Source organism: Cyprinodon variegatus, unplaced genomic scaffold, assembly GCF_000732505.1.
Source record: "Cyprinodon variegatus isolate N-32 unplaced genomic scaffold, C_variegatus-1.0 Scaffold682, whole genome shotgun sequence".
Lineage (NCBI taxonomy): Eukaryota > Metazoa > Chordata > Actinopteri > Cyprinodontiformes > Cyprinodontidae > Cyprinodon > Cyprinodon variegatus.
Window position 1 is genome coordinate 169878 of NW_015151135.1, and position 15797 is coordinate 185674.

Genomic DNA, 15797 nt, shown 5'->3' on the forward strand with positions numbered 1-15797 from the left:
TTTCTTTGATTCAAATCTTCCTGTTTCCCTGGGTTACAATTATAATAAAATAATATCATTTTAGAAAAGGGGAAATTTATACTAGCCGGTGTTCAAGACGGCAAAGACACGGGAACATGCTTTTAAAGTAAAGAAGATGTTTGTTAATTTTAGTAAATTTGCAAACAGTTTCAAGAAAATAAACATATCTGTACTAAACTGCATAAAAATGAGATGAAGGTTAGTTTTAAACATTCCTGATATGTTCGGTGTACAAAGAAAAGATTTCATTTGTGAAGAAACATCTTATACCTGATGTTAATTACATTTGGAGGTCTGGAAAACATTGTCAGAGTGAAATGCATCATGAAGCTTTTTGGTATGTGGGCATTTTTGATAAAAGAAAAGAAGAGCTAAAGTCATGGTTGGCACTCCATACGTTCTGAGCAACATTTAAAAGAATAAATGATTGGAAACAAAACATAAAAGCAAGCATGTTTTTTTAAAAACTGTAGCACTCAATGGAAAAACCCTGAACAGTCTTGACCTCGTATTTGCAGCCTTTCCCATCCTTTAATATAATTGCTCTCGGCCTTGCCTGATAAGAATTTCCCAGAGCATAAAAGACCTGCATTGTTTGTATTTAACTGTTATGTTTCATAGGACAAAAATCTATATTTTACAAAAGCAGTTTTTTAAATTTCGACCTTTCTCTAAAATAAACAGAAAAAACTGTTTGTGATTGAGATAGTAAAAATAAAACTAAAAGTAACCGTTAGTATTAACTTTATATTAAAAGTCATTGTAGGGCTGTAAGAGCCGGGCTGCAGAGCCCCTGTTCTGATGAATTCATTATCTAGTGTTCTGTTTTGGTACAGTCATTTTCATAATGTTCAGGGAATGAGCGCACCAGACTAATATGAGGCTGCAGAGTGATAAGTCAGCACTCTGTCACCATGCCAAGACTGGACTGCAGAGCTGGAACACTGCTGATGCCCCTCTCAGCTGGTGGGACACAGTGTGTGTGAGTGTAGGAGTATGCTGAGGCCGAGAGGTTGCACAGCTGCTGAATAATGAACGCTGCAGTGTTGCTATAGTAAGGTAAAATATTTCCATTGAAGCACCCAGACAGAAAAATGAAAAAAAGTAAAGAAAGAAAATCACCTGACTGCACACGTCGAGGACCAGCGACTGGCTCTCATCGTATTTCTGCACTTTACAGGAATTCCTGCAAAACAAGAGAATGACGTTGATGAAATAATTTTATTTCTATAAAAAAAGGAACCCTTATAAAGGTGTTATTGTTTACAGTTTCCATAGTTACACATGTGTACACAGGTATGTGATTTAGCAAGACAAATGGAATAATCACACTAAGATATAGAGCAAATCAGAGCATAAGATCCTCGGTCGGTGCAGGCAAAGCACATGCTTCGATGGACATGAGTGAAACCATGTTTGGATAGAGAGAGTACTTACAACAGAAAACAGAGAAACTTGACTTGCTCAGATGTCCTGAGGTCGATGAAAGTGGACGAACGAAAGCAAAGATTTTTGAGGATTGAGCCACAGACACGGGAGGAAAGATGGAGGATGAAGAGGGGTAAAGCAGGGAGGATATTGACAAGGGACCATGAAGAGGAAAAAAGGCCAAGAGACAAAGGGAGAGGCTGTGAGCGAGGAAAGGTGTCAGCATGTTAGTCACTTGGCAAGTAGATTAAAGTTCAGGCAAATGCAGACAGAGTAGGGGAAAGCTTAAACTTGGACTGTGCAGCTCAATCTGTCTAGTCTCTGTTTAAGAGTATCTTCAGTGGCCAGCATGTATCTTTTCCTCTGCATACTTTTATTAGCAATGACTTGAAAGAGTCCATGATTTTTTTTTCAGATTTTGTCACATCACAACCTCAAACTTGAAGTTTTATTGGTGTTTTGTGCGATAGAGTAACACAAAGTAGTGCATTAAGGTAAAGTGGAAGGAAGATGATTTATTGTTTTACTTTATTTCACCAGTGAACATTTAAAAGTTTGATAATTTCTAACACAGCTAAATGCAGAGCAAACTGTTACTATCATAGGTCATTCAGCACTAAGCTGAGTAACTGGTTGATGTATTGGTGAATGTGTTGACAGAAAGGGAACTATTGTTAAAAAATTTACAAATAAATTATTTTTAATATGACTAAAAGCCACAGGCACAGCAAACATGTGGATCAGGGCTCTTTGGTCAGAAAATACCTAAACCGAACATTTAGTTCTACACTTAAAAAAAACAATTGGGCCAGACCTACTAAATTGATGAACAAAGCTGATCACCTAACCAGTTTAGATTATTTCATCTGTTAAATGAATGCAATAGCAAACTATTAAGAATGTTTGCTTTCGTGAATTTGAAGGACATACACAAATCATCAGAACATGCAAAATACATGGAGGACTATACGCGTATGATATAATGTTATTACTTAACAACTGGAATGTCCTTGATAATTTATGATAGGCACAGCGATATGTATGTGTTGTATTTAATTCTCTTTATGATTTAAAAATCAGGTGCAGACATGCATGCAAAAATATCTGTTGTCATTGTGGTGAGAAGGAGGCTTAGGTGTAATGACGGTCAATGGAGAATATTCTGTGCGCATGACAACTTGTTTGGACAATCAGAAATAACGCATTTTAGAGATATAGATGTATTTTTATTCTGCACATTTGTGTGCTTGGATAACTCAGTCAAAAGTCCAGAATTGAATTCAATTGAGTCCCAATGGAAAAACTTAAAAAATCAATGTTCTGAATCCTTTTTTACGAAGGGAAAGTGTGTAAATCTGCAGATATGAAAAGCTAGTTAAGACAGAGACCAAATGGCTGTCAGTAAGTAAGGGATGCAATAGTTTTACAAAGTGTTTAGAGGGGCTCGGTGTATTTCTTAATTAAACAAATAAATCAGAAATAACTACTAATCGAAATCTGTTATTGTGATGTAACATAACATGAAAAAGTTAAAGGGGTATGAATAGTTTTGCAAGGTGCTGGAAATACTAAAGTGCTGAATTTAAGGGTTTTTGTTTTGATTGTTCAAAAAGAACACTTACGTGGATGCTCTCTCTTTGCTTTTCTTTGGAATCTGCTTCACTTTCTTCTCCCCTGGGGTCTGCCTTGCCTTGGGCTTGCCATGCTCTTTTATTTTTGTCTCAGGCTGAGAGGCAGTGCAGGATGAATCCTCGTTGTTTAGGGATTGAGATGGTTTAAAAGGATCTATGGATTCATCAAAATTGTCCGGGTCAAAGCTGTATGAGGCCTTCGGCAGCACAGGAGAGCTGCTAACCTTGCTGTTGCTACCAAACGGATTGAAGTTGGGGTCGTCCCATTGACTGGGGTCAAAGTTATAAGTTCCGCTTTTAGGAATAGGGAGGTCATCTAGATTCAGAGGTGCGGAGGAGTCCGTTGCAACGGGTTCTGGAAGCTGTTCTGAAGCAGGCTCTGGTATAGATTGGGAACTAGGCTCAGGAGCGGTTTCTGACACTGGTTCTGGTTGTGTCTCCAACACTGTCGGTCCTGCTGCTGGTTTGCAAGGGGTCTCTGAATCTTTTGGCTTTTGCTTCTTTGCAGCAATTTTGCTGGTTGTCCTTTTCCCCCCTAACTTCTTTGGAGGGGGCTTCCTGACCATTCCTTCGTCCAGACCAAACTCCAGCACCACAGGCTTCGCCTCTGAAGATGGATCTATGGTTTCTGAGTCTCCTTTTGATATTTTAGTGGCCTCACTGACAGGCAACGACTCGCAAGGTGGCTCTAGCCTGGGGAGAGAGCTTGAGCCACATGGTGGAGGAGAGTTCTGGATTTTGGATCCACCACTGGTGAAGGGGTTAAAGCTGTCATCAAGCTGGTCAAGGTTAAGGCTGTATGATGCCTTTGGAACTGAAAGTTCTTGTTCCTCCTCTGTATGAGGCAGAGGACTTACTGGGGCCTTTATTTTCAGGGATGGAGGCTTGGACTTGATACTTTTCGTGTTTTGTTCAGGTTCTGCATGGTTGGAGAGCACATCCAGGTTTTCCTCTACATCAGAAACAGCTTTCTCCTCAGGAGGCTGTGAAGCATTTGATGCTCCAGGTTCATTGATTGGTACTGAATCTGGGTCAGTTGGGTCTGGGGCTGGTGCCAGATCTGGGACTACATCTGCATCACAGACCTTTATGTCTTTGGATGGCTCTGAATCCAGAGCTGGGATCTGAGCCTCTTCCTTTAGAGGGGATGAATCAGGAAGAGGAAAAGAATCATGGTTTTCTAAAGGTTCCTCTACTTGCTCTTCATCTTGATTTTGGACTTCTATTTCCAGCTGACCTTCCACAGGTACCACAGGTTCCTCCTGACCCATGCTGTGGCTCGGTGTGGTATCTGGATCTCTGACAGGAATAGTCACTATCAGGTTCTCCTCCTGCTCCAAATCTGGAAAAATTAAAGGAGAAACAATGCAAAATCATTAATAACGTTAACCTTGAAAGTAGACTTGTTCTGAGTGAATATCTGTGATCAACTGGTAAACTCAGATGTACATGATATCTGATTGGTTACTGAAACCAGGTTACTCGCCAGCAGACTGTTCTAGTTGCGGCTGTTTCCATGGTGATGTCTTACTAATACTGCTGTAACGTTAAAGCACAGTAACAAAGACCTGCCTTTATTTTGAGTGGAAAAAGAACAGAGTGGCAGCTATGATGTAAATATCAGCTCCAGGGAACATTTTGACACTGACTGCTGCATATTTCAGTAAGTCTGTCATCCTCATCGCTCTGTTAATGTAACACCTTGTTGCTTGGAGACTAGCAAAGCCAGCTCCCGTGTAACCTGCTTAATTTCAAAATGCTGCTTTGTTTATGTCCTAATATGACCATAGGTACAAACTCAAAGGCAGAATTTAACATTCCATCAATTACAGCCAGTCATCCAGGTCCTGAAGCAGCAGAGTAATCTAAATGAATCACACTGGCACCACAGATGCTCTCCGCTGCTATGTTGTGCTATTTCTGAAACCCTGTGATAGCAGATTAACCATTGGATGCACGTTTCCAAACAAGTCCCATTAAATGTAGGACAGATTTTTAAGTTCTTCCAGGTCAGCAGTAGTTTTCGCCTAACCACCTCAACACTGACCACAACTGAAGCAAGCAAAGCTTTTGGAGCTGTAGATGTGTTTTTTTTCTTACTTCATCCAGGTCATAGTCATTCCGTAAAAATTCAAAAAAATATCCACTGGACTTGGTTTCAAAGATTTGAAGAAAGCTTCCTGGAGAGGTGGCGAAACGTCTTCAAATCTTGGAAATCAAGTCCAGTGGATATTTTTTTTTTTTGAATTTTTACGGAATTGATTAATGAAAGCAAGATTATCATTGATCCGTGTTTTTTTTCTAAACAGGATAAAAACTCAAGTATTTCGCTATCCAAAAAAAAAAAAAAAAAAAAAACGATTTGTAACCTTCTATAGATTGGTTGATGTCACTGACTAATTTCTCATTTGTTCTCAAATTTCTTTAGATTTTGAAAGTCTGCAATTATGTTTTGCGTTTTAATATCTTTCTAGCTTATATTGTCAGACAGATTTATAATCAGTGATTTCTTGATTTTATTCATCAGGCAGAATTAAGGTTTGGTGAAATGAAAGAAAAGAAAGGCGGTAAATTATTTTCTTTTAACAAAGAGAAATCACTCTGTGGTTCAGCCTTTTTAACAACCTTTTTACAGTACTACGCAATTAATAAACAATGTGTTTAAGGGAGCATAAATGCATGCTACAATTACTAAAATTAAAACGCCTTTGTTGATCCTAAATATTTAGGTTAGACAGAAAAGCCAGGACATAGGAGATCTGTAATGAGTAGAAAAGTATTTCACAGGATAATCTGTTCCTGGTGAGGATGCCTACGAAACTGAAATCCACAACACTAACCCCTGGAAGCAGGGACCCATGAATCAAGCTGTTTAATTAGAAAAAGAAAAATATATATTACAAGCAGAAAAAAATTATTCTGCCATTAATAAGCAAAAATGCTAAAGCTATTGTCTACAGTAGCAGCCATTCAAAATGGCCCTTCCCTGTCAAATGCCAGCAGAATGGCAGCCCACTTCCCTCCAACTCCCAGCGAAATGCCCTGCAACTTCCAGCCACTGGAGTGACCCCCTCTTGCATATTTTTTAAATCTGACTCCATCCTTTTACTGAATTACAGGCTATGACCAGGAGATGACGCTTCACTTTAGATCTGTCCACAAATCATGATACAAAGAATATGTTAGTACAAATGTTGATGTTTAAAAGGGAATTGTAGAGGAACAGCCAAGGACTACCGTAATAAAGGAAGTAGGTAAATTTTTAATGGCTACAACTGTAGGTGTTTTAGTGATAAAAAAACAAAGACAACGAAAATAAAACTGTAACTAAATCCCACCTTGCTTTTCATATCTGCATTCAATCAAGCATAATCCACTGAACACAGCTAGCGGCAGCAGGAAACCAGAAAATGAGTGGTTAAAAAAAGAAGAAAAGAAAGTATCGTTCTCCATTTGTTACCTAACCTGTGCCGTGCATTTACCTTCTAACTCACCAAAACTGTCAGCAAAAAAAATGCTGTAAACTTTACATGGTTAAACCATTTTCAGCTTTAATTTCAGCAATAGACTGAAATGTTTGAGATATGTAAGACCTATGATCAACCTGGGACCTGTCCAGGTTACACTCGGCTGCTCACCCAATGGTCACCACATATAGGTACAAGAAAACCTGCAGAAGCAATCTGTCAAGGCTAATTTTTCTTATGATATACTACCTATAATTGAAAGCAATTGTTCAATAAAATAAGACAGAGCGGTTCAGTAATGATCCTTACAATGGATCTATTGCCAAGCAGTGACTGTCAATCTAGAAGCCTAGAATGAAAATGTGTTTACAGGTATGGATTAATTATATCCAAAACAAATAATATTTATTTGGGTAATTGGGTCATGTTTGGGGCCAGAGCTAAAATATGAGCAGCTTACATGCAACACTTTGCCCTAAACCTTTAACATATTGCAAAACCTTTTAAAGGTTTTTTTCCTATTCAAGCATGCAATAATATTTATAATAAAAAAACAAACCCTAAAGGTTTCCAAAACTAATAGAGTTCAAGGTTGTATATTATTATAAAAATCTACACAAATGAGTCATATCATTGCCATCTTTAAAGGATGTAAGGTTGTAAAAACTATTTTCTTTCTTTTCAATTAGAACTTCACTTTAAGAAAATGTTGCCGGAGCTGTTTTACAGGATGGATGAACTTGTTTTGAAACAGCAGTCGCCTCATAAGTCCTGGCAAAAAGAAACATGTAGTGACATGCTGCGTTCAGCCCGTCTCCCCGCTGCGACCCCTGACAGTGGCCAGCACAAAGCAGAGCTAGCTAAAGCTCACAGCTTTTGTTCAACCTGTTGGATTCCAGAGCAAAGGTCGTTCCCACACTGCTCCATAAGCTCCTCCTAACGTGAATCAAATGACGGTGTTAGAGCATCACTGCTAATCACACCCCAAAACAGTCCAAAACGGTGTGCATTCCAGGTTACATACCAGAAACTCTGAGGGTAGTTTACTGAATGTTCAGATGCTAAAAATAATATATATATATATATATATATATATATATATATATATATATATATATATATATATATATATATATATATATATATATATGTGTCACATTTGCCTTTAAAGTTAGGATTTTTTTTTATTGTCTTTTGTTTGTATTGATGTGAGACCCTGAATAGTTAGAGCAACATAAAAAGACTCTTGTTTCCATAGCAACCTTGAAAAATGAATAGTGGCCTGTATGTGAAAACCCATTTCCTTTGATTTGTTGAGTTTTTTTGAAATGTTAATAAGAACCTTCAGGTTTCCCTCAGGGTGACAAACATAGCCGTTTTTGGACCAGCTCTTCCCCTCCTATTTTTTGTTCTGTTTTCCTGTCTGTAGCTGCTCTGCAGTGGCCTCACCTGTTTTGTCTGCATTGGTGTTGTTGTTCTCCAGCTCTCCCAGGACAGGCTGAGGGGCACGGACGGGAGTCGCTGCTTCAGGGGTGTCAAAATGACCCTCGGAGTCAGAGCTGCAAACATGCAAACATGAGCAAAAGGAAGAAAACTATTACATAACTTAGGAGTTATGATCATGTTACAACCAAAAAGACTTGGTGGCTTTGTTATTGTCTCCTGTATTGGAAGAATTTATCCTAAAAAACACACTTAAAGATTAAAACGTGTGAGTTTGTGACTTAACACCATATCAGATAGTTGATTTATGCACACTTAGAAAAGCAGCTTTTTGCATTGTCTTGCAAAACCTCTCGAACATTGTAACAACTAAAGACAAAAATAAACCATTAGTGAGCTTAACTTGGCTGCTGATTGTTGTAGAACCCTTGAACACTCTATCTAATCTAAAACAGTGCAGGAGAAAGCATAACTGAAGTCGAAACATACACAGAGGAAGAGGAAGTGCATGTAGGACAACCTACTATATCCTGTCACATTCGAAGAACAATGCAGTCTGCGACATGAGAAATGTAAAATAAAATGACATTTTCATTTTAGGCATGTATTGATCCTTCATTTAATTTGAGTCAATGGCAAAGATTAAATCAGATTTATCTATTGGATGTGATCACGTTAAAGCTCAGAGAAGTGATAGCCTATCAGTGCAGAAGTGGAAGGGTGGAAGTCATCTGAAAGTAGTCGTTGTATTGGTATCTCGGCGGAACAGAGGCCGAGATAACACTGTTATCAAAGCAGACACGAGGTGGCTGCAGACCCTGATGATTTAAACACATGTTTGGGTGAATCCTTTAAGGATTTGTGTCTGTTAGAAATAAAGTAGTGGTTATGAGGCAGAGAGAGAGACGTTTAGGGGCAATTTAAAGCACAAACACAACAGAACTGCGTCACCAAGATGCAGAATGTCGACATACACGTGGTGACAGATATGTCACTAAAGATTTTCCCAAGATGATAGTTTCCTGAATCCCCCCCACATTCCCCCTGTGCAGAAACTCTGCCTGTGGTCTCACAGCTTCAGCACAACACTTGCCTGCTGCCTTGAGATCTCTCCTCCTCCTCTTCCTCTTCTCTCCTTCTCCACTGCTCCCTTCTCTCGCTGGCCTCCTGCCCCTCTCCATCCTCCTGCCCCTCTCCATCCTCCTCTCCCCCTCGGACCGCCGTCCATGTCCATTTGGCCCATGACACTGGGGACAGCCAAGACATCGCTCCTTATTCCGCCAAGTCCTCCAACCTTGAGCTGACTCACCAGTCACCAAGACTCAGCTTCCAGTTCTCCTCTGACACTCCTCTTCAGGTTCCCACCCTGACAGAAACCCTCACATCTCCCCATGAGTTCTCAGATTCACTTGAAATGAAGGAGACATCTCTTTTTTTCTCAATGTGTGCCTTTTTTCTGTATCCCCTCTTCGTCTTTCAGTAATTTCCAGTCACTCTGACAGTCCCTCCGTGGCTGAATACCTCAGCTCTGATCAGCTGGTATCTCAATGTTCTCCTGACTCTCTCCTCCTCCTCTGAACCCCCTCCATCCCCCTGCTCCACCTCGGAACAGCCCACAGACTAAAAATGCAGTGGGTGGAAAGGAAGTGAGCTTTAAGCTCTGAAGCTCACTGCTGCTTTGATGACTTCCCCTGCGGTTGAAGAATGGTATGTCCCTGTCAGAACGCTCCTCTACTCTGACATAGAAGGAGCACGCCACAAAACAAACACAGAGGGAGGAGTAGGAGGTAGAGGAGGAGCTGAACTCTTGGGGCTCTGCATTTTATAGTCCAGAAGGAGGTTAGGAATGTGGGGGCTGGATCTTAAAAGACTCCCCCCGCCACCGCCTCCACCCTCAGGCTCTTCAACAGCTAAATGTTTCTTCCATGCAGCAGCAGGAAGGCATGCACGACTGGGGGAACCGGTTCTGTTGGATAGCCTCAGGAGAACTACCTGGCTGGGTTCTGTCTGTCTGAGGGAACCACTAAACACAGAACCGTGTAATTACTGATGCATGGTTTCAAAAATAAGAGGTAACTGAGAAATTTGTTTATGTTGACAAGAAATCTCAGGAAGATGGAAAATAATTTACTGAGGAAAAAATGATGAAAAAAAAGGTTTTCTTGGAAGAAAAATAAAAGATTTTAAAAATTTGAAAAGATGAATGCAGTTGAGAAATACAAAACATTTATGTTGAACATGAATTCTCTCCACATACATTTAGCTAAAGACGCCGTGATAACTTTAAATGGTTCACAGGACATTTTGTTCCTAATACAAACAATTATTATCATACTATTTTACCTTTTTGATGGTATAAGTTTTTTATGTCAATATAATCATTAAGAAAATCTTTGAGAAGGGGCAACATTGCTTCCAGCTTAACTTTCTCATTTTTAAAGTTTTTCCCAAACAACCATACTTACATGTATATTTTTTGGTTCATTAAGGACAGTGTGTCTGTCTTCAGATTTATGGTTTTCCATAAAATCCTACAGGAGCACGGAGGAATCACACCTCATCTCTCATTAAGTTTGGTTCAGACTTAATGAGAGGTTAGGGGAGTGTTGGTCTAATGGTTAGAGCACTGCGCTTGTTCGCTGAGAGGGTTGCAAGTACCCACACTGCTCCCTGGGCGCCACACATTGGCAGCCCACTGCTCCCCAAGAAGATGGGTTAAATGCAGAAAGTTAATTTCTCCACTCTGAAATCAATAAAGTGCTATTTCTATTTTTTTTCTTTCAAATCATCGTCTAAATCTTTGTCTCAAAGCAAAACTAGAGGCAGGATTTATTTGTTTTATCTCATAAATGAACCAATTTAAAGGCAGAAGCTTGAACTACTTTTGACTGCAAACCTTCCTCACATTCATGATTCCAGAAAGAAGGTTTTGGCTATCATTCCCTGTACCTACTATGAAAAGTGTTTAGATCAGATCAGATCAGTTAGGATATACAAAATCATTCACAGAAATTAGTAGTAAGAGAGATTTTTTTTAATTATTTTCATTAGAATCTGGAGTTACTATACTTTTACTAAGAATGTCTCAGCAAAATTTAATCAGATTAAAGAGTCAATCCAGATCCAGATAACATTTTGAGCTGAAACAATTTATCTGATTAATCGTGATTAATTGATTATTAAAATAATTGTCAACTAAATTAGTAATCGATTAATAGTTAAATGCAGTATGTAGAATCTTAAATGTGTCTTTAGCTAATAGAGTGACCCGCTTAGAGCAGAAATTACACCAAAAAGTGTAAAAAAAAATGTATTAACATTTTGCATTTAACATAAAAAAAAATGATCTGTCAATATGCTCTATCCAGAACTCCTCAAGTGGAAAACTTTTAGTTTAACCTGTTTTAATTTAGTAAAAAGTCTCCTTTAAGGAACCTTTTGCTTTCCAATTATTAATTGAAAAACTTATCGACAGATTAATCGAATTGCAAAATAATTAGTTGTAGCCCTAATATAGTAGCTCTCTAGAAAGAGTAAAATTAACTAACACGTAATTTTTTTAACTCAAAGTTGAGTAAAAATGCTTCTTTCGGAGAAAAATACTTTGAACTCTGTAAACATAACTCTGCTATTTTTTCCTGTTTAATTGCATTGGCTTTAAACAGTGTGATACTTCTGTGTCTATTCTGTCTTAAAACCTCCTAACCTGTCAAATAGGGGAACCACTTTTGGTGTTTCAGGATTGCAAGCTAAAACTTAAGACGGCCATCATGGTTTTTCCATTTTAGTGTCTTTAGACCACAGAAAATGGCTTCAAATTCTGATGTCTTTCTTCCTGCGTCCATTTAGAAACTGTAATCATCCTCTAAATGTTGCTTTTAAAGTTATGATTTCCTCATCACTGAGTAACCTTTCGGTCAATTTGATCAAAGGACATGTTTCACTATGACTAGGAAATCTCTCTGACCAACTTCAGACAGCATCTTCACTGGTTTTTTGCTTTTGTTTAAGGTTTTATTTGCATATTTTGCACCAAAACCACATTCTTTTAAGGCAGAACCAGTCTTTTAACACTCTTTGAGGTCACACATCTATAATTGTTGGAGCACATGAACGGGGCATTCCTTGGGGAGCAACCCTATGCTCCCCAAGGAGATGGGTTAAATACAGAGGTAAATTTCTCCAATGTGAGATCAATAATGGTCAGCTATTATTATTCAGGCATCTGGATCTATAAACAAGAAACGTCTTCCTGATATCTTGGCTGATTAATGGCTTCATGATGAGGCACAAAGACAGTTTGCTGACAGCAGAGGCCTTAAATACATTCATTTAATCAACAGGTTGTGAATTAGGTGTACTGTGTGTAAATGTCATTTTTAAATGCTTCATTTTCTTTTTAATTTGGGGGCCTGTAAAGCACTTTGGATGTACAAAGAGCTCTATAAATAAAGTGATTTATTTAGAATTGGAATAAAGTAATAAAAGAAAATGTAAAACAAACAACATCTCTCTTTGTTTCTTATCTTTATCTAACATGGATAATTGAATGACCCTCTCTAAGAAAAAGTTTGGTCTATTCAGTGTCAGTTAAAATAATAAGGTTATGCTTATTTTTATGCAACCACTTTCTACGTCTAATCCCACAAAATGAATTAAACCATTAATGAAATAGAGTTCTTTTCAGTCTGTTCCCCATGACCAGATGTTTTGTTATGCAGCAGAAGGACAGGGAGCAAACTGAATTTCCATTAAGGAGCAAAAACACATAACCTCAGTAAGACTCAGAGTTTCCACATCTAACCAGAAAGGGAGGAGTTTCTGTTCTACCCACTTATTTTTGCGCTCTATCTTAGGCTTGTGGCTGGAGAGAATTGGAACAGCTCATGCATTGACTGCAGCATTTCAAAGGGATTTTACACCAGGAAGCATAAAAGTCAAAGTATCAAACAACATGCATAAAATCAGAGCTATTACATATCAAGTTTCCCAATAAATTAACTTTTAAAATCTTTTATCTTTAAGCAAATCTTGACTCATAATTGTCCTGCCTAAAACTGGAAGCGGTAATCTTTACTGGGCAGCAGGAAGCAGGGGTGTTGGTCCCACTGATAAAAGACCAGACCTTTCTTTGAGGCTGCTTTGCCTCCACCAACACAAGCCTTCAGAGCTTTGACCAAGAAGTCTGACGCTTCACCAGAATCCAAACACAAGCTTAAAGAGCTCAGATTTCAGGCACAGCAGGAGAAACCCTGCAGACATTTCTAAGAAAACAGTAAATCCCTAAAGAAACAAAAAAGCCTAACATGTTGAATCACATTCAGACTTTAGGGTAACTGTGACTAATGACCCAAATCTGTTTGGTCAGTGTGTCGTACTTGGGAACATCTCCATCCTTTAAATCTCTCTCACTAAAGGTAAAATCAAAAACAATAGAGAAGCCACGTGGTTATGTAACTGTCCTTCCTGCAGGCCTACATCAGTCTAAATAGCCTCGCCTTGGCTGTGTCCTGTAACTCAGGACCAGACATTCCAGGAAACTATTGAACGTACAAACAGGGGAAAAAAAGGTCAGAAGAGGAAGATCCATAAAGAAAGGAGTGGGAGATGAAGGGTAACTGAATTCTGAACAAAGAGAGAGAGACAGAGATATAGACAAAGGATGAGGGAGAGGAACAAGGATGGGCTGAAAAACATTTTGAGTCAGCAAAATGACACTTCTTTCTCTGCCTTGTGAGGAAGTTTTAACTGACGCTACGTAACAAGGCAGAGGACTCTTTCATAAATAGGAAAACTGCTAACAGATGTGTTTATTTTCACAGTATTTTTCCACACTCTGTGGTGAGAAAGAAATATCCAAATCAAATCTATTTGCGGCACGTTTCTTTTTTATTTTTATAAGGCTTCTGGAAACTATTATTCCCAGATTGCTTGTGCTTTACTGACATCTACTGTTGAAAGTCAGTCACTGCAATCAAAACCTGGATATCTCTATAAAAACATAGTTTAGGGACATTAAACCGAGATCTGTCTGTTAGAAAAGACAACAAACAGAACAAAGAGGTCTGCTAATATTTACAATAGTCCATGGATAGCAATACAGCCAAGTCCTTATATGAATAGCAAACTAAAACAATCTCTTTTTTACTTTTTAAAATTGTCTATAAGCTTACAGGTTTTACAAACCAAAAAATGTTTTTGAAACAATCTGTGATCAGTATTGAATAATTCAGTAAATGACAGTGTTTTAATGATGTGGGTGCCATCCACTGATAGACTGCCCCCTGGATGGTGAACAAAATACTGAATGTAACTTGCTCCCCCAGCTTAACCTCAAATTTGTACCCTTTTTTTGTTTTTTACTTACATTTTATACAAACATGTTAACCTATTTCTTATCCTATGTAGGTAAACTGACCTGTAATAGTTTGTTTCTTAGAACTTAAAAATCTTAAAAAAAAAACAATCTAATAAATCTTAAATCTCATGTATATTTAACTTGTTCCTTCCTTTTTTTGTGTTAAACTTATATTTTGTAGTGGTGGCTGTTAGGTCTTATGAAATATAAGAATATATGATCCAAAATAATTTGTTTACATCCTGCTGGTAGATCTTAGTTATTGGAACAATAAAACCTAATTTATTTACAGTAATTTTTAGGATTAAAACAAAGCTTCTTTAAATCATAGCTTGACAAAAGCAGATGTGAAACAGCTGATGGCAAACAGCTGAAAATGCTAAAGTCCAAAATGAAAGATATGAGATATGAGAGATAAATACTAATAATTCTACCTCTCACAGATTTAGCCTTTAATTAACATTTTAATTTGACCAACATTGTTTTTTTCTTGGTATGCATTATGGTTAATGTTTTGTTTTTCTTGCTAAATTAACTTTTCTTGAGATTATTAAATATTATTGATAATTCATATAAATTTTGGGAATTTGTATAATTAGCTATTGTGGTTATTTTGTTATTATTTTCATTACTTCTTTGGTTTGAGGAAGCATACGTGTCACTTTTTAAAGATGATGCATCATGGGAGTTTGGGTTGTTGTGTATCTCACAGAGTGGAGTCAAATGGTTTTTTGACCTTTGTCGTCCTTATTTTTTGTATGTATGTTTGGCACCCATTTATCCTATCTACTCACTAAGACATTTTTAAATGCAATAACGTCTCCGTGGATTTTTGGACAAATCATCTGGACAACTTGTCTCTGGAAATGTTAAGGGCGCAGTGAGTCAACACGGCTTCACTGATTTTTGAACCCTACAAACATGATTCTTCAGACTGGAGATAACATTAAGCTGTAACATCCAAACACCAAGTGTCCCAGCTTGAATCGGATGGAGAATCAGTGGAGTGAGCTGCAGATTAGTATGAGGGCAGACAGGACTTGCAATCTCAGACACATTAACTAAATATAAGTTAATAAGACTCTTATGTGGAAACATATAGAAAGCGTGTCAGAAAATTTAAATTTAATTGTTGTCACTTTGATAAATAATTTCCATCCTTTACGTGATGAATTGCTCTTATTTTAATTGGGAGATGTCTGTGATTGTCTGTCAGAAATAAACATTGTGGTTGAAGGAAAATGACTACATCAGAATTTGCCTGAATTATTTTAGCCTTAAGTGTAAAAAAAAAATCATTGATGCAGGGTTGTCCAACTAACTTGAATCTAGCTGACTAGATTCAAGTTAGGGTTTACAACAATGATTACTGCAAGGTGTTTTGGTTTGTATGGAAGCCTGTTTCCACCACTCTGTTAAAAAAAATACATTATCTCATTATAATGAGAT

At 37.9% G+C, this 15797-nt stretch overlaps 1 protein-coding gene across 3 annotated transcripts in view; it reads right to left on the reverse strand.

Annotated features, from left to right (window-relative positions):
* The window catches only part of LOC107097285 (transforming acidic coiled-coil-containing protein 1-like), a 43844-nt gene that overhangs the window by 8278 nt on the left and 19769 nt on the right, over positions 1-15797 (reverse strand). For 2 of the 3 annotated variants that reach the window (XM_015394382.1, XM_015394381.1), the window contains exons 2-4: positions 7997-8106; positions 3072-4422; positions 1144-1207 (exon numbers count right to left, since the gene is read on the reverse strand). In XM_015394382.1, coding sequence (XP_015249868.1) covers positions 1144-1207; positions 3072-4351 — 1344 coding nt within the window. In that variant the 5' untranslated portion in view covers positions 4352-4422; positions 7997-8106. Of the gene's footprint in view, positions 1-1143; positions 1208-3071; positions 4423-7996; positions 8107-9083; positions 9735-15797 lie in introns of those variants that run through there. The other variant, XM_015394380.1, reaches the window with a different exon arrangement.